At 42.1% G+C, this 18,330-nt stretch overlaps 1 protein-coding gene across 1 annotated transcript in view; it reads right to left on the reverse strand.

Moving 5' to 3' along the window:
- Positions 1-314: 314 nt before the first annotated feature.
- Positions 315-18,330, reverse strand: part of SLC7A11 (solute carrier family 7 member 11) — a gene marked incomplete at both ends in the record, with an annotated part of 56,472 nt that continues 38,456 nt past the window's right edge. Inside the window, 6 exons of the mRNA XM_084263736.1 lie at positions 315-382; positions 4,650-4,827; positions 6,520-6,669; positions 9,597-9,693; positions 10,192-10,295; positions 11,427-11,550. Coding sequence (XP_084119862.1) covers positions 315-382; positions 4,650-4,827; positions 6,520-6,669; positions 9,597-9,693; positions 10,192-10,295; positions 11,427-11,550 — 721 coding nt within the window. The remainder of the gene's footprint in view (positions 383-4,649; positions 4,828-6,519; positions 6,670-9,596; positions 9,694-10,191; positions 10,296-11,426; positions 11,551-18,330) is intronic.

An 18,330-nucleotide genomic window follows, 5' to 3' on the forward strand; every position in this document is an offset into this window, starting at 1 on the left:
ACACAACCAAAAATCTTACTTAGACAAACCTACAGTTTGTTAAAATATGACACTGCAACAAAAGAAATAGTGAAGAGATGAGTACCCTCAAAGTACAAGTTCTTTCTTTCTATATATAAACCAACCACACTAAAAAAACCAAATAGTAAAATTGCGACATGTTAAAATAACAGTTCTGGAAACTGACTTGCTCGGTATCCATCTCAGCTGTGATTTGTTCTTCCAGTTGGCAGAAGGTTAGGAAGGGGAAGAAGTCTCCCTGCCCTCTTCCTCAGGTTGAAATGAAGCACCAAGCCAAAAGCTGTACGTGAAGATCATGATTCCTGGTCTTCCTCTGGTGGGACAACTTCCAAGAGGATTTGCAATGCTATAGTTAACTTGTCTGCAAAGACAAAAAGCATACACATGGGAAATTGTGGTGGGAATGGAGAAGGCAGAAGCAGCCAGGAAAAATGGTCTTAGCAGCTATACAGCCTATTTGCACATATAGATTCCCAGCGGTCACATATGCCAGGAATATCAGTACATGTCTGATCATTTTTATTTATTATTTTTCTTTTTGATTATGTTTTCTTTTCCTCTGATCCAACCCTATGCGTACACAACAATATTGTGAGGGTCTGGAGGAATTAACTTTCAATAAAGGTCTGCATGCATTTAAAGGCTGCCTTAAAGCTTGGCTACTCTGCACAACTGCTTAGTTCTAATAAAGTTGCAATGTCAAAATAAAATTCTGAAAGAGTTCAAACAAGTTAATTCAGCTATGCCAAGACCTGTGGAAAAAGGAAAGAGGAGGAAACAACAATTACAAAGCTTCACAGGTCTTAGAAAGTCACACATCCACAGCAAATTCACACTGTCTTTTCTTCACTCTGGACATTTATTTCCTCCTGGTGTTCTCAGAGGTGTTTGGGGTTTTTTTTGGGGGGTGGGTACTGATTCATAAATGGCACAGTTAATTTACACATAGAATAATAAAAGAACATTAGGCTTTTTTTGCAACCCATTTTAAACAAGCAAGGGTTGTTGCAAGAGAAAGTTCTGATCTTCCTTGTCTAGCATGATGTTGACAGGCATTTACACTAATGTAGAGCAAGGAGGGTAAACCAGCGCAACTCACAGCAGAGGTGAACCAAAGCTACTTGCCTGCTCCCCCATCTAAGGCAGACTCTACCGGCTTTGCTCTTCTCTCTAGAGGTCACCAGTTCTGTGCAAAGTCATGTTGCCCTCAGACTATAAACTGACAGGGTCAGAGGGGCTGAGAGTCAACAGAGACTGTATTTTCCTCTCATCTTCCCCCCCTCCCCGTAGTGGGGGTTTCAGAGCTGGGCTGAGCACGGCCAGGGCGAAGGGCAGGAAAAACACTAGCAGCTGGAAGCCGGCATGACTTCACCCCTGATGTCCCACCCCTTCTACGTTGGAGGCTGAGCAAAGCCAGAACAAAAACAGATTTTCTGTCAAGTTGAGCTATGGTTTAACAGCTCTTGGAAAAGGGCACAGCAGCAGAGGGGAAGCCTGGGCATCTCTCAAGCTGGCTGTGATTTTAAAGTCCTGTTTGACAAACTGGACAGAGCCACCCTGCAGCAAAAGCAGGTCCTCAGTGGGGCAGGAGGCAGCTGCCACTCCTCCAATTCCACAGGGCAGTTTTGGTCTGTGCTGGGATGAAGCAGTGGAAGAGCAATCAGACGAATTTGGTGGCTGGAGTGCTTGCTTGGGTTTTCTCGGTTGCAATATATGTAAGACAGTCTGAGGAGTATTTTCTTCCCCAAAATGTTCCAGTCTGTCTCCTGTCAGGATCTCTACATTGCCTGCTTTGAGCAGTACCCGGAGTTACAGGACTAGCTCCACATTCATAACAAGACAACACATCATGACAGTAAAGATGGCTTCCCCATACACACACTTTAAACCCCAGTTTTCCCTTTCCAGAGGATTCACTGTCTGGGGGGACAATCTTCATAAAAAACCCAGACCCAGTACCTAGATAAGCACCATATCAAGCATAGGTGAAGAAAGAAATATATATATATGACTGGACACAAAATCTGTGACAGCAAAATGCTGAGATGATTTCCCACAGATCCCAACATCTCAAACCGAAGTAAACTGAACATGTAACACTGTATCCTGAGTGACCAAGGGTCATCTCTGCTGTTTGTAAATAACCCCAAAAGATACATTTTGCTGTATAAACAGATCTCTCTTCCAACATTGGCTGACTATGAAGAAAGCAGGATTCAGCCTGTAAGCCTCTTGCAATTCAATCCACTGGAAACAAACAGATGTTCTAAATATGAGTCTAAGGTCGGGATTTCAGCTGAGGCAGAGCAAGTGGAAGCATTCTGGTGCTGGTGCAACATGCTTTTACACACCAGTTTGATTCATAGGATTTACTAGGCTTATTTTTTTTCATTTTCACATTAGTTCTACACAAAAAGCAAGAAAGCGGAGGTCAAGTGAAGCCTGTACTAGCTGAAAATTATTTTCTCCTAGCACATCTGGTGCTACAGCAAAATTTCTTTGAAAAAGGAGAGAACAAAACATTATGCTCACCTCAAAATACCACACAGGCCCTACTAACCCCACAAACTGCAAAGTTACCCTTTGTTCAATCCAGCAGCTGGGTGAGGAGAATGGGCAATGCAAATGCCATTACAGACAGTCAAAACAAATAGAACAAAGATGTTCAGAACCCAACAGGATTCTTAGGTGATCCATTCCAGGATTTCAGGTAACCACTCTTGTTCAGGTGCCAAGCTGCACAGATGACGCAGCCTGGGAACAGCCTCATTAGCATTGTGCTATGTTCAGACTAACAGGCTTTGACTCCTCCTATGGTACTACATGAAATGTTTTGTAGAAGCCCAAATAGATTGGATCTATCATGTCCTCCTTGCCTAGAAAAATCAGTTAGCTCCCCCAATAAAGTTGCCCAGTTAATCCGACAAAAACCTACCTCTTAAATGACAATCCCATTTTTTCATGTTGTCCATTTACCTTGTGGCTGGACTTGCTCTTTCATGCCTTTGCACATCTAGTACATATTGTTTCAAGGTTAGAGTATCAAGCCTACAGCTGCCCAATGACTTTTCTGTTCTATATCTCGCAGAGGTACCTTAAGTGAATTTATCTCATTCAATGCCTTTTGAAAATACTCTCAGGCTCACACAATGGCGCTCCCTTAACACTCACAAAATAATGCCAGTTTAATGACTCCATGCAGAAGGTTTATTTCTTCTCCTGAGGGAAAAAAAATCTCTTTTTTTTTTTTTGTAACAGGTAAATCTACACTCTGCTCCACCCCAAAACTGTCGGCATCAGGTTTTCGTCATTACTGTTGGTATTTCAGGAACAGTAATTGCAAAGCAAACAAGCTGTTTTCACCTACTGACTGGCTTCCGCTGCTTCCCCCTCGGAGCCAGTACACTGTGTCCATCCATAGGTATTACACAGGCACCATGCTTTATTTCTAGGAGGAGAATTTTGTGTTAACTGAAAAGCTAGAAGATTCACCTTCATTGTCACAGCTGGCAGAAAAAGCCTCACATCTACCCGGTCTACCTTAAAGAGAATATTTTTTCCTCTCACCCAAGTAACGCAGTTCAACACTGGCATCCTGTGGCCAGAGATTCAAGTAACTCTATTCCAAAACCTCTGAGACTTCACAGAAAATGACAAAAACCTCCTGGGTTTGATAAGGAAAAATTTCCTAGACCCTAAACATCAAGGCTGAGAAATTATAAACAGACAATACCCCCAACCATTTAACAGAATGCCCTTTTGCATACAACCATTTTCATTTGCACCAGAGGTCTCTACACATTCCCAGGACACTGCAAGTGATGTATAACTTTATGGATATAAAATTAAGACAGACAGAGGGTGCTAGCCTTAAACTAACATTTTTTTCTGTAAATAGGTTTTGCCCTGTTGCTTCAAATAACCCTTCTCCAACACACCAGAATTTCCACAAATGCTTTCAAGAACTTTCGGTATGAAAACGATTCCTGGTGTATTTCAGGTGTGAAATACTACAGCCCAGTCACACAGATGTCCTTTTTCATGAAGCACAGAAACATAAGATGTGTCAGGCATGATATATTTTGCTATATTTTGCTATTATTTCATCTAGAGCCACCACTACGGACAACCGAGCCTGGTCAAACCTGGCCCATTCCAAATACTACTCAGTGGTCCAGAGATGTACAGTCTCAGCAGAGAGCGCCAAGCCCATCCTGTCATCACAACTGTGATAAGTTTCCAAAAAGATTCTCCTACAAGCGTAATGCTGCCTCTATTGGCGTAGGCCAACAGCCCCAGGGAGGGAGATGGATGATTAAAAAGGAATCAGATGTATTCCCTCCATCAGGGGATGGAGGGAATACAAGGCAGGCAGAGGGAGAGGCATCCAGTTATTTAAAGTCAATAGCTAGCTGAAGAATAGGCTTGCTGTAAGCGTATCTCATTAGTTAACGGACATTGATTGTAACCGGCAGAGCAATTCTGTAGCACGCGCCAAAAAGAAACTTGCATTGTCATCCCCAGCTCAGAGCAGCCGAGAGGATCGATCGGAAAGGATCTCACAACTCAGGGAGCCCTGAGAAATTCCCGGAGTCAGCACGAAGGAGAGGAGTCCCACCGGGACTTACCGAGGAGCTTTCTGAACCACTTTGGCTTGTTGTCCCACACAATAAAGAGGTAGTAGGCAGGAACTCCAGTCAGGGTTATTGCAAATCCAATCCCCGTATTCACCGGATCAGAGTAAAGTGACAGTGCAACCATGAAGAGGCAGGTGAAGGAAAACAAGGCTGGAATAAATAGAGGCACCTGAAACACAATTGCACAAAGAACCATTACTTTACATTGACCTTGTTACTGAATGGCCATGGCATTTAATGTTCCATGAAGTGTAAATTGGACAAAACCCAGCGGTACAGGAAAGTTCTCGGAAAATATCAGTATCTAGAACGTGTACGCAAAATGTCATAGACCGCAGAAACCAAGCCGTGCAGAGTGCTACGCAGCACCTCCCATAGGAGTCTTTTAATTACACACTGAAACACTACAGTGTTTTACGTCCTTTAAAACGTAAGGGCTGTAAATAAGTTATATTGCGAAAGTCCTTTCTCTAATCTCCCAGCAGATAAGTAAGGCGCACTAACTGCAGTAAAGATTTCCTCTTTGATAATTACCTATTAGAAAACATTTTAAAACACAACCAGGAGCTCAAGTCACCTTTTAGAACTATTAAGAACATATTGATTTTCTTCCTAAGGTAAAAATCAAAATCTAGCAGGAAGAGAACAAATTAAACACCAATTTGAGTAGTGATAAAGATATTTGATAGCATTATGCAACTGATAGCCCCTGAAAAAGCACTTTCTGACTGTATGACTGATAGCATTATCAGTGTCACTGTTGAAAGTACAGAAAATAATAACAGTGGATTAATTCTCTCAATTTTCAGGAGCACCACTGCAATCACCGCGCTAGGACCTCTCTCAAAGAAACGCCTACAGGCATGGCTTGTGAGATATTTGGTCTAAAAGAGAATTGGAAAATTCCTTGGAGATTATTCTCTTCCTTTCATGCCTTGAAGCAATTCTGTTCCTTTTTTGTGCACTGTCAAAGCATTTTTACTTTTTTTAATCAAAGCAAAATAGGTTCTGCTGTTGACCTTCTTATTTACAGATGTACCAACAAGAATGCAACGGCACATGTTCTTAGTTGTTCACAAAATAGGCTTCCTGGCAATATATAAATAGGAATAGATGCCTCCATTTCTTTATCTTTCCAGATACACAATGGGACAACTTACTTTGTAAGATGTTACTTAAAACAAGGAAGAATGGCAGAACCAAGGCCAAAACATGTACTGCTAATTGGGCCAGACAATGAGCATTTTCATTCTGAGTTCACAATAACTGGGTCTGCAAATCCATTCCAAGTCCCAAATATCATAACAGAGCTAGCAACATACCTGCACATCAAATTGGCATGTTTGATACTGGATATGAAATAAGTGTTTAATATTAACGCTTGTGTATGACATGAATTAATCAGGCCTTTATCAAAGGAGACATTAAATTGAGAACTGGCTCTAAAATCAGGTTGGGATGTATAACGTGTAACCCCAATGTTTGTAGTTTGAACCCTGTGTGACTACACAAGACTAGAGGTATTTTCACACAGCTTGCATCGTGCTGCCTCAACACAGCAGACAGGCAAAACTGAGCAAAATACCTTTTGCTTTGGCACAGCAGGCTCAGACACTGCCCCCCAAGCACAAGGGGAAAGGCAAGTATTACCTTTCAGAAGGGGACACAGCTGGGGTAACGCCGGGGAGCTTGCAGGAAAACACTTGGAGACCCTTCAGTGCAAAAGACTATTTTCTACTAACTCTGTTTTTCTCAACAAAGAGGTTAGCTTTCTACATCAGAAAATGCTCCTTTACTGTCTGGCTGCACAATAGATGGTAGGGAGAAGGATTCATTTAAAACAGCAGAGAGCGGAGGTTACCTTGAAAGGACGAGGCATATCAGGACGTTTATATCTGAGATAAATCAGCCCAGCAACTACTAGTCCAATAAAAAGCCACCTGGCAAAACTGAGGAAATTCAGGAGGCTGTAGAGATCCCCGTTGAATAACATTATCATTGTGAGAGGATGCTGCAAAAGAAATTCAGAGCGTAAGAGGGGTTTAGTGGATTGATCTCTATTATTTTACAGCAGTGATGTCAAATTTCTCCACAGGGACAAGCAGCGCAGCCTTTCGCAGACACCTGAGAGCCACAGATGCCAGGCTTGCCTTTGTCATGCAATCAGGTGTGTGATTGATACCTAGCTGTCCCCTGAGACCACATTCGATCAATATATATTTGTCTCGGGTGGCCGCACATGACCAATACATATCTGGCCCCTCTGACCCAGACAAATACACAGCCCACACTGAAAGAGTTGAGCATCCTGGGCACCGTTCTCGCGGGACCCGACAAATTTATTAACCCACTGCAGTTTTACTTGCTCATCAAGGATGCAAATAACAAGAGCAGCTAAATTTTGGTTGCATCTGATCATATGAAAGTGGATGTTTCTAGATGTCGTGTGGAAGGAAAAAGCCTTGTGGTTCCAGCAGAGGAACCCAGCAAAGAGGGCAGGGTAAGGGCTAGCTACACACTGTGGGATGCCAGCTGGGCACACCAGGATGCCACCAGCCTGGTTGTATGGTACGCCTTTCAAGCTTCCAGGGTGTAGGCTTATTACACATCAGAAATGCAAATATTTCCAAGGAGAGAGAAGCATTTAGATGTCACTCACATGGCTACGGCACAGCAAGGAGGAGAGGGGATGTTAGAATAAATACATTTCCTCCTTAAAAAGCTGGTCTGAGATTTAAAGCTTCTGTGAGGCTGGCAAAAGCTGATACGTAGAGTGTTACACCTTGGGTTAGATGATTAGCATGGGCTACAGGGATCTATTGTAGGGAGATCTCCAGACAAACGCAGAATATTTGTATCTTGGATCAACTCTGCAGGGTAGTCCCATGTGCAAGCCTATGCCCACAATGACACACTCCTTGCATTCAGGGATGCAGGAACAAGTTGACTTCATTGCAGCCCTTATTGTTCAGTGAGGGAGAAGATTCTGGCAGCAACAGCCTCTCTAGCTCTGTAACAAGGCAACAGGTGAAATCAGCTGCAGACACGGTATAACACTGGGCTAAGGAAAACTGACTTTTATTAGTTATCGAGACAACTTCGCGCTCTCTTTTCTCTTTTCCTAAAGCAGCAAAGACAGCACGGATTTGAACCAGAAGGATCAATATTTCATATATGGGTCTGTGGCTTCCAGCCTCTAATGACTTACAAAGTGCTTGGCTCTTTACACACCAATATTAAGCAAACTCCTTCTCTGTAAAGGTCAAAGGAAATTTTACCACTGAATTATATTCAGCAAAATTTCTTCTATATAGACTCAGCCCCTAAAAGTTTAAAACCCCTGTTACGAGCATGAGAATGCAAGAAAAGGCCACAGACACTGAAGGGGAGCTATCAAGAAACAAAATCAAGTAGCATTGCAATCAGATCACATGATTTCTTGGAGTTGCTACACAGATGTCTGTCAAACAACAGGGCATACATATCAGTTTGCTTAATTGCTAAAAATGCTTTTTATTTAACAAGCCTCAAACATGGAACATGCTCATTTTCCCTTTCTCCTCAAGAGCACTTTCCTTCCCTACAGCATGTAGACCTTGTCGGAAAATGTTAAAGCACGAGCTACTGATGCAGAATATATCCTATAACAAGTCTAGCTGCAATAAAATAAAATAAAATAAAATAAAATAAAATAAAATAAAATAATAAAAAATAAAAAATAAAAAAATAAAATAAAATAATAAAATAAAATAAAATAAAATAAAATAAAATAAAATAAAATAAAATAAAATAAAATATATATAAAAATATTTGTGGTCTTTGGAGGAAAGCCATCTTCTTATGAAAATCAGACCTTTTCAATGGAAATCAAAGCACTGGTGTAACAGGACCAAATGCAATAGCAGAAAACATTTTTCAGGAAAAAAATTAATCAATTTTGCTAATTTCATTCCACAGAAAACAGCCAACGCAATTTTCAAAATGTGGATGCATATGTGTGTGCACATATAGAACTCACCACCTCAGCTGACGCTTCAGAAGCGAGTTTATAGGCATCTGTAGCAAAAACCGATCAAATTCCAGTACAAGCATCTGATCCCACTAGTGCACACTCCTAGATGCTCACACATCTTCTGCTGTGACTTGAACTCCCCACCGCAGCAGAGGTCTGTCCAGATACATTACAGCCACTGGTCCCAAAAAAGGGGCTTAGCACCCCCACTAATGAAGACTGCAAGTTAAGTGGAAATCTCCTTGGCGCTATGCAACCTGAGGTTTGAGGTTGGTGTTTTGACATTTTGTCCTAACATTTTACCATACAAATTAGTCTGCAATGCAAACACAGTCAACATTTAGCTCTGCTGCGATCTTAGAAGTCAGTAATAGGATTTCCACTAGAATACTGGTGGTTTTCCTTAGACAATTCACAGACTATTGCCCAGGCTCACGTTCTCTCATTTTTTTAATCACCGCTACACTGCACTGCTGAGGGTTCCCCTTCCATTATCTTAGTGCATAATCGTTTGCATTTTTCACTATAAGGTGGTATAATGAGCCTTGAGGGTGCTCCCAGATGCTGGTGTTTAGCTGCACTTTCAGTTAAATGAATCCCTTTCTTTCTTTGTTTGTTTAACTAGAATTTGTTTCTCTGAAAGGGAACCAGCTCGTCACTAGCAGGCCCTTAGAAATAAAGGGCAATAAGACATGAATTCGGCTGCAGAGATTGGCAGTCAAGTGCGACTGACAAGACAGCAAGGAGACAACAGAATAAGAACAACTCCCAAATCTCTTTCCTCTCTTCACTGTCCTCTGCCCTGCCCAAAGCCCACGTACACATTAATAAATGAGACTCAAGCAGTGCCCAAATTCTGTTTGAATCCTCCAGAGCAAGACTGTAATACGAATTCTTGTGCAGGAACATTTGTTTGTATGATTTACCAAAACAATGACAGCTGGCAGAGGAGTGTGCTTGCGGACATGAATCATGGAGAGAATTTCCGGAAGGTGACCCTCGCGGGATGCAACGAAGAACATCCTGGTGGGAAATAAATGTGGACAGACTTTAAATGTGCTCATTACTGTGACTAGGCAAAGTGGCTCATGAAAGTCACAGAGCACAGCGGCACTTCTTAGGCTTGTTTGAGGTATTCTGAGTGAAAAGACTAGGAAAACAAGCCCATATGCAGAAATTAAAGTCATCTCTGAAGGTGTCCCCTCCTTAGCTTACACTATGCTTGGTGTTTGGAATTAGTTAATGTTTTCCCTCCAATTTCCCTCCTTCCCATGAAACAAAGCAGCCATTAATTAAGCACTAGGCTCGTAAAGATCCATTTCCAAACCATTCAAAGGGGTTTAACAATAAGATACTAAACTCAAGAGGAGTGAGGTGAGAAAAAGCCCCACACCTGGTGAACATTGCAGGCTTTTATCTTCTCCTGCTAGGAATGAATGCTATATTCTCCCTTCCCCTTGCTTCCTCACTTTTGGTGCATACCCCATCCCCTTCACCCCCTGTAATATTAGCAGTGCTTACCTGGAGACTGCAAAAATGCCACCATTCATAGATCCAAAGCAGGAGAGAGCAACAAACACTGGCACAGCTAAAGAAAAGTTGCCCATTAGTCGTTCAGCAAAGGTCTGTTAGAAGAGAGACAAACACAGTGATTTTTTCAGAAAACACAATGGTAGTTTTACTCTATTAACAGTTTAATTAATAAGCATGGTGACATTTATTTGTACCCCTTTTCTGCATCCCGCACTGCAAGTTGCACTGCACACTTGTTGCCTCTTATTTTGTGACACCAAAGCTACCACAGATGAGGTCTCCCCTTCCCTTACTCCTGTCCGCATGCGGAAGATCACCAGTCAAGGGAAAGCTGTGGAGGTGGAACCAGGCCCTGATTTCAGTCAATTTAGACCACTATGGCTCAAAAAAAAAAAGAAAAAAAAGATGACCCAGTCTGAATGGATCAAGCTCTGCTCTGCATACCTAATATTTTTTACAGACTTCATTTTACTTAGCTGATGCTACCCAGCAGTATAGTCCTCCATCCATTCACACTTGATTGGTCCAGGTTACCAGAAAAGCTTTAATTGGAGTTTTGGGCACCACAGGAGACATGTGCAGTTTTCTTCAGGTTTGCAAAATGTTTTGTATCTAAATCTCCCAAGAGCTAGGGATTTTGGTGATTTTTTAAAATGGAAAATGAATGAAATTTTTATTTCCTCATTGTGAGTCAGATACCACAAATATTAAAATCAGCGGCATCACCACAATTCAGCAGAGGTATTTCCAACCCAGGTTGCCTTGCAACTTGTTCCCAAATGATCTCCAGTATTTTCAGCAACCCCTTTCCAAAGTACTCAAGAAACACGGTGTGTAGAGGCAGTGTTACCACTTCTTGCTACAAAGAACAGTTCAGAGCCTCCACCTCCACAAATATCTATGTTTCCCACTTCCTGGGAGTTCAGCCTACAATTTAACACAGAATTTTTCAAGCATGGACTCTGCTTTTAAGTCCTATTGACTTTGTTACACCAGGTAAATAAACACAGTCTAACAGTACATTTCAAATGCTATCAATCCCACTTGTCAGACAAAAATCAGACCAAGTTCACCAGGATGTTAATATGTGGTGTGAAAGAGGAGTCATAGAAAAGCCTGGTTGGACATGTCCCACCATTTTTTTTTTACCCTACAAATAAGAATATATCAACAAACAGAACTGCAGCAGGGATACAGCTTTGTATTTTTCTTCCATAACTTACCACTGCTACAGCTTTTGAAAGCAGCAATTCCCCAGCACTGATTGTAGTGAAATAAGCCACGTTTGTTAACACATAGCCAACTGTGACGATAATCATTGAAATGCATATTGCGAGGGGTATGTTTCTGAAATACACAAGGTAGCTCATTATTTTGCAATCTGCTTGCTATTCCCTGAACATGAAACAAATAACATAAGAAGCAGCCACTAATGATGGTGAATGCACATTTGGTGATCCCAAAATATTGCAATTAGAAGCCACCAGTAAAAAATAATATATCTAAGCAAAACCATCCAGACAAAGCAAATAGGTTTATAATGAAGAGGTGAGAAACCATTTGAGGAACAGAGTCCGTTGGGAGTACCAAGAGGTTGTAGTGCCTTCACTTCCCCTATGAGAAGTATGGCCCATTTGAGCTGCCTGCCCGTGTTGACTCTCAAGCTAAGCCCAACAGGAGGGCAGCAGGTACCAGTGCTTGAACCAGCAATAAGGCAGATGACAGATGCAGGTGATTCAGCTCTTGATCTATCAGGAGAGCAATCACAGTGGCATCTCCACCGTACCCACCGGCACTCAATGACTGCCCTCCTGGAGGCAGCTCGGTATCTTCCCCTGGATGCCAGAATGTCTAGCACGTGAAACACTGTCTTCTCCTCCTCTGTGCAATTCTTCTCTCACACACCTTACCGCATCCCAATTATCTTGCTCGCTATTCAGGGGTACATGAGGGCAGAATATGACACAGAAATAGGAACAGCACAAACCTGTACTTTTAGCACAGCACAAATAGCACTGAGCAGTACAAAACCCCTGTCATCTCAGGTTAAAGGCAGAACAATAACACGCAAATAAATAGCAACACTGAACTTGCATGTAGCATGTCCTCCCAGTCAGCAAAGCAGAAAAGCAAAATTATTTCTATTTTGAAGAGGAACAGAGGCACAGCGAATTCATCCCAAGCCACACTGCAGCCAAATGTTGGAGTTAGGAATGAAACTCAGATACTTCAAGCATTACTTTAGTCTCTTTCCACTTGATATCATTGCTTGATATCATTGATATCTGCATCGCACCAAGAAGAGACTCGGCTGTGACACCAATGTTTGGTTGGACCTTTAAAGCTGAGAGCTGCAGTTGGAAAGTCGCAGCATGTATGCTCCCTCTGAAGAGAGCCAGGAGGTCCTGCTTCAAGGTTGGTGCCCTCCAGCTGCCTACATTCAGATTGCTTTTGAAGAGATGCAAAGGTTACCACATTGAGAGAACTTTGCGGTGAAGGTCACACCCTGTCAGGTGGGAGGAAAGAAACACACAATGTGGAATTCTGGTGTCCCAGAAGACACCGCAAGCACAGTCCTAAAGGAGTATTGCAGTTACTTCTAATGAGGAAAAAAAAACCCAAAAAACCCAGATCCCTCATTTCCTGATTTATGTATTTATTTATTTTCCTCAAAGAAACACAGCTGGGACAGAATTTAAGGATCCTCTTCAGTACCAATTCTTATTTCTCAAAGAAAGCCTTGACGTCCCTCTGCCTGTACAGAGCTGAAAACACTCTGAACTGAGACTAAATAAATAAAGCAGGTCAGTATCGCTGCTACACATCTTGTCTACCTCAGAAACCATGGTGTCAAAGACCATTGTTAACCCAGACTCACAGGTAGGTAAGAGGATCATGCCATATCACAGCACCAAATCCAGGGAGATGCAATGATACCGCATTAACCTACTGCTACCTACCACACACATCTCAAGGAAAGAAGCTGGAAGGAGGGGAGTCAGTCAGCTTGTGGGATGTGCTTGGCAGTGTATCGCTGGAAAAACCACGGAACTACCCACTCAAGAAATACAGCAGAACTACGTGTTGATAATATGCCCATGCAAAAAGTGGGTTTGTAGGTCAGTTCCCAGTTATTTTTAAGCCTAAAATTTGGTTAAGTTTCTTACCTGACCTAGGTGCAAATTGTGTATGATCCCCTTAGCATCTTATTCAAAGTAGGGATACGTGGTTTCAAAGGCTCTCAGAACAGAGATTTTCAATATTATCTTCTGTATTACAGATAAAAACTTCAACCTGCAAGCTACTGTATAAATCAGCACTTACTCCACCCTTTAAAAAATGGTCTACAGCCAAAAGATAGCAAATCTGTACTATTTTCACAAATACCATTTGAACAAAACCACATCATTAAACTGCCTTTGTCCATTCTCTTACCAAACACCTGCCTGCTGTATTCGCTTCTAACTTAAATCTCTGTCTAATTTCCTCTAAAACAAATTGGCATTTCAAAACTAAGCGGGGGGGGGGGGGGAAATATCTCGTGCTTCCAAACATGATGATTTCCCTAGCACAGCAGGTCCTGCCCTGTAATGCTGAAGAGTGCTAACACCCTTGGATTGTAATACTAACAACAAACAATCAGGAGAAGGAAAAAAAACCACAAAACCCCAAACAAAAAAAAAGGAAAAGCCAGAACTGGTCAGCAAAAATTATTCATTAAAAAGTCTGCTGATCATAAGTCCCACCTGGAGTGGCACGAGGGCTGCTGAGGCTTCTAAGCTCCTGAACACCCATCTTCTGACCAAAGCAAGCGCTCCTTTTGTCTCCAGGCAGGAGCAGGCCTTCAGAGGGCTGCCAGGCCTTCAGAGGGCTGCCAGGCCTGCAGAGGGCTGCCAGGCCTTCGCAAAGAGCCCCGCCAGGTGCTGTTTGTTAGGCACTGCTTTCAATGTGACAGATTTAGACAGAAATGAAAGGCCAGTTTCGAGATTCCAGGGATGGGCAATACGTAACAGTTCATTTTTGTCACTGAAACCTCAGTGCAGATTTACACTCCTTCCTTGAATCACGTGAAAGCACAGACTGGTGCGAAACCCTATGTAGAACCACTAAGTGAGATCTTTAATCATGTCTTTCCTATCCATCCAATGTAAGAGGCAGTTCCAAATTTGCAGCAGTGTCCCATTATCAAACCATGAACTACAGTTACCGCACTGGAATAAAAACTGTAATGCCAGTACCAATAAAGTTGACCTCATCTCCTTGGAGGATCACTGTACCAATTTTCCTGTATTTCAGATACTCTCCTAGACTCCCAGATCTTCTCTCCAAATCAGGAAAAAAGCATACCTAAGTTCTATTCTGTGATTAAATTGCCTCTATTGATGAAGATTCCACCTTTCCATTTCTGCATCCTGCATATCGAACACAACACAGGGTGTCAGCACGTTGATGAGCCATATGTCTGATATAATGCAAATTTGCAACCGCCACACAACTACCTGGGAGTTTTGGACTAGAGACTAGTTTTGGAGTCAGAAAATTCAAGAAAAAACCCACATTTTTCTCTTGAAGATTTTGATTGACTGAAGCTAAAACTTCTGATGGAAATCTCGATTACTACAGCATAACACTTCTTAGGAAACAAACGTCAGAACCAAGGCAGAAAAATTGTCCAGCCAGTAAAGACCTCAGGACAGCCAGTGGCTGAAAACCCATAGTGTTGTGCTCAAATACCGGAAATCGCAATATTTTATTCACTTAAAGCAGGCCCATGGCTTGAACCTTTATTGAGGTTTCTACTGTCTACTGTAGGGCTGTGCTTTCCTTTTGCACTTTATCTCATTGGATTTCAAAAATCAAGGAAAACTCTTTTCAGATCAGCTGCTTTTCTGAGCAGACCTTGAGGTGTCGATGTTTGCCCCAAACCTGTACAGCGATTTGGAAGTGTCTCGTGCATTATTGCCAAGGTGATATTCTAATAGGCTGCTCCTTGGGCAGAAGAGGAACTGACTGCAAAGAAGGTGTTGTATAATATTCCTCTCTTCTCTCAGAACTTCGAATAAAATGAGTATCCAAAGGGAAAAAAAAATTATGTGAGACCTAAATCAGGAAAATATTGACAATATAATTAAAATGTCTTTATAAAATCAGCTGAGAGGCAGTTAAGGTACCTTCTAAGCATCCGAATGCTGATGAAAATTGAATTGAATCTTCACGCATTTTAAGATTTACCCACCCCTAGCTACTGTTCCAAGCCAAATCTTCTCTTTCTGTCCTATATACAAAGCAATAGCAATGAAGAATCAGAACAGCTTCAACGAAAAGCACATCTACCTTGCGCTTCCAGAAAAAGAGCGACTGAGGATTCTGCCATCACAGAGAAACTCAGCATAAGGGATACAGCTAGTCCATCCTGTGGCTACACAGGGCTGCAATGCCTTGCCAAGCTATGCTCTATATGGCTTGGAAGCAGATTTTCTCCTTCTAGAGCCTGTAAAGGGACCCAGAGCCAGGGCACAGGGTTCAGTTAATCAGGACATCCGCTGGGTTTTGAATTTGACCTTCGGTGTTGCAGAATCATAGATCTTCTGATAATCTGCTCTTGTACTGCTCTACCTCCTACAAATATTTCTGAGAGAAAAAGCGCTGAGTAGACTGAGTAAGAGAAGGCGGAGGGAGGGGAGGGAGGAAAAAGAGAAATAAAGCCAGAGCAAGAACCTGGGGATAAGAACAATATCAATAAATCAGCTGAGGAACATTCCCAGAAGTCTACAGCTCATATCCCAGCTTAATGACAACTTTTATAACAACAAACAGCAAGTGCTAAGAGCTGTGACCACTGCAGGCTGCTCTTCCTACAAAACAACAAGCACACAGTCAAATAATGCCCCATGGAGCCAGCAGAGTTCACAAGCACAAATCTCCTTGCCACCACATCCTCTGCTTTTACAAGCCATGCCAAAATAATTTCCTTGTGTCCGTGTCAGTTCCAGATTTTGGAAATGCTCAAAGTCAGCTGTCCTGGAAAAAGTTGCGCTGGTGGGACCCAGCTGAGAAACATAAATAAGAAGGTCTAAACAAATTAATTACTGGTAAAGTTAGGTGAGCTAAACCACATCTTTACTGTGCTATGGAAATTGTAAAAAATACTGTTACATTTAAAGTAACTTTTAAAAAAGGAAAAAGGTAAAAAGGATAAATGGAAAGTCCTAATTCCTTCACAAGGCTTACAGGCAAGAATTTGTTTGGTTTTTGTGTGCAAGAGCCTGTGCATGCTATCTTTCTTTAGCTGAAAATGTACCACTACAGGAGTTTCAAGATCCTTTGCAAAAGTTCCCTTGTGCAATAATTTATTCGCCATTTGCAATCTGTTAAGTGATTTTACAACTGAACTGTTTCCAGAGTTTGGCACTGTCTAAAAAAATCTAATCATCAATTGCACTGCCCATAGGGCCAAAGCTTGGCAGGAGAAGTCACAAGTGCAAATTTATCCAAATAACCTGATGTTGGAAAAATTAACCAAACACAATATAGAAAGCTGCAAGAGACCCCATGCCATTTAATATTCCCAGGAGTTCAGTGCAAGATCAGATGATGTATAGGCTTGGCTTAGCAAGCATGGCATTCCAGAGCCTAGCCTATATTTCTCGCTGTTCCCAGGCAGTCATTCTGCAAGCTGTGGCAATTCCAAGCCCTGCACAGCAAAGCAGTACATTTTGATGTAAACTTACTTATCTGATGCATGTTTTTCATGCAAAACGCAGCCTACAAGACAGCTCATTACACTGAAGGGATCAAAAGTTTTTCATCATATCAAGGTGTGAAAAAAAAATGATGATCTCACCCATCTGTCAGGAGAAAAGGAAGACACAAAACTTTAAAGGAGGCCACCTCCCAGGCCAAAATCAAAGCCAGGCATAGAGAGACAAAAGGGATGGAAATCATCACAGCACCTCTCAGATGCATGCATTTGTAAATGCTAATAGGGGTCTTGGCAATGACTGAATTTAGCAAAGAGCTGTTACTGTTTATCATGGTGAAGGTTCTCCTCAGCATACCACCACTTCTCCCCCTCCACTGCCTCCCAATATGTTCCAGCCTTATGTTCCAGCCCAGAGATGCTGTTTGCGGGCTTGCAGCTTAGACACTATTAAATTGCGTGACTTCTCTTCATCTTCTTTTGATTGTGATTTTCCAGGAGAGAAACAAAAAAAAAAAAAAGGGTGAGGGAAGACTAGCTATGAAGCTGTGATCTCATTTACACCAACACATGCTCCACTGATTTTACTGACAGAGTGAACATTAAAGAGCTCCCTTTGCCATTCTGATGCATTGGTTCTTGACATCTGCAGAGACACAGCACCACAACAATGGGACAAACAGAGGGAAGAATCAGGCCGCAGCCTGCATTTAAAAACCTTCTTGCTGTCTCTCCCCTAGCAAGAGAAGAAAAGAGCTTCTACTCTGTGCCTAATTACTTGCTTTCTTCCTAGCGTTTGACTTCACTGGTTTGGATTATAATTGGTTACAGTTCATAAAAGGGGTCTTCTAGGACCAACTGACCTTAAAAGGTGCTACAAGTGGGCTGGGAAAGGCAGCAGGTTTTATTACTTCTCAAGTGGTTTTGAATAGCCTTTCCAGCAGGCTTTCCTAAAAAGTGAATTAGCAAGAATTCTCTCTTGGCTAAAACTTAAGCCCTAGGAAGAATCACAGAATCACAGAATTGTAGGGGTTGGAAGGGACCTCAAGTGATCACCGAGCCCAACTCCTAAAGACACCAGTTGCACTGGTTAACACTTCTCCATAACATCTCCTGCAGCTGAACCCTAGCAGGAAATTCCAAGCAGAAGCAGATCTTTCAACAAGCCTGGAGAGACTAAGGCTATTTGTTTCACTTGCAAGGTGATTTGCTTCATTCTCACAGAGATCTGAAACTGGCTGCAGTCACATTGTGTACCAAGTCAGGTCAGCAAGCTGGATCTCACCAGTGCACCATATTCATTTACATCACAGCCCAAGCCCTGACTTGTCAAGCCAATGCTTTTTATGAAACACTTTTCTTTGAAGAGCGCAATGGATTGCTCCAAAACTTGGACAACCCAGCTAAAGAGAGCCATCATGCTCAAG

The sequence above is a fragment of the Gallinula chloropus genome (genome assembly GCF_964237585.1).
Source record: "Gallinula chloropus genome assembly, chromosome: 4".
Classification (NCBI taxonomy): domain Eukaryota; kingdom Metazoa; phylum Chordata; class Aves; order Gruiformes; family Rallidae; genus Gallinula; species Gallinula chloropus.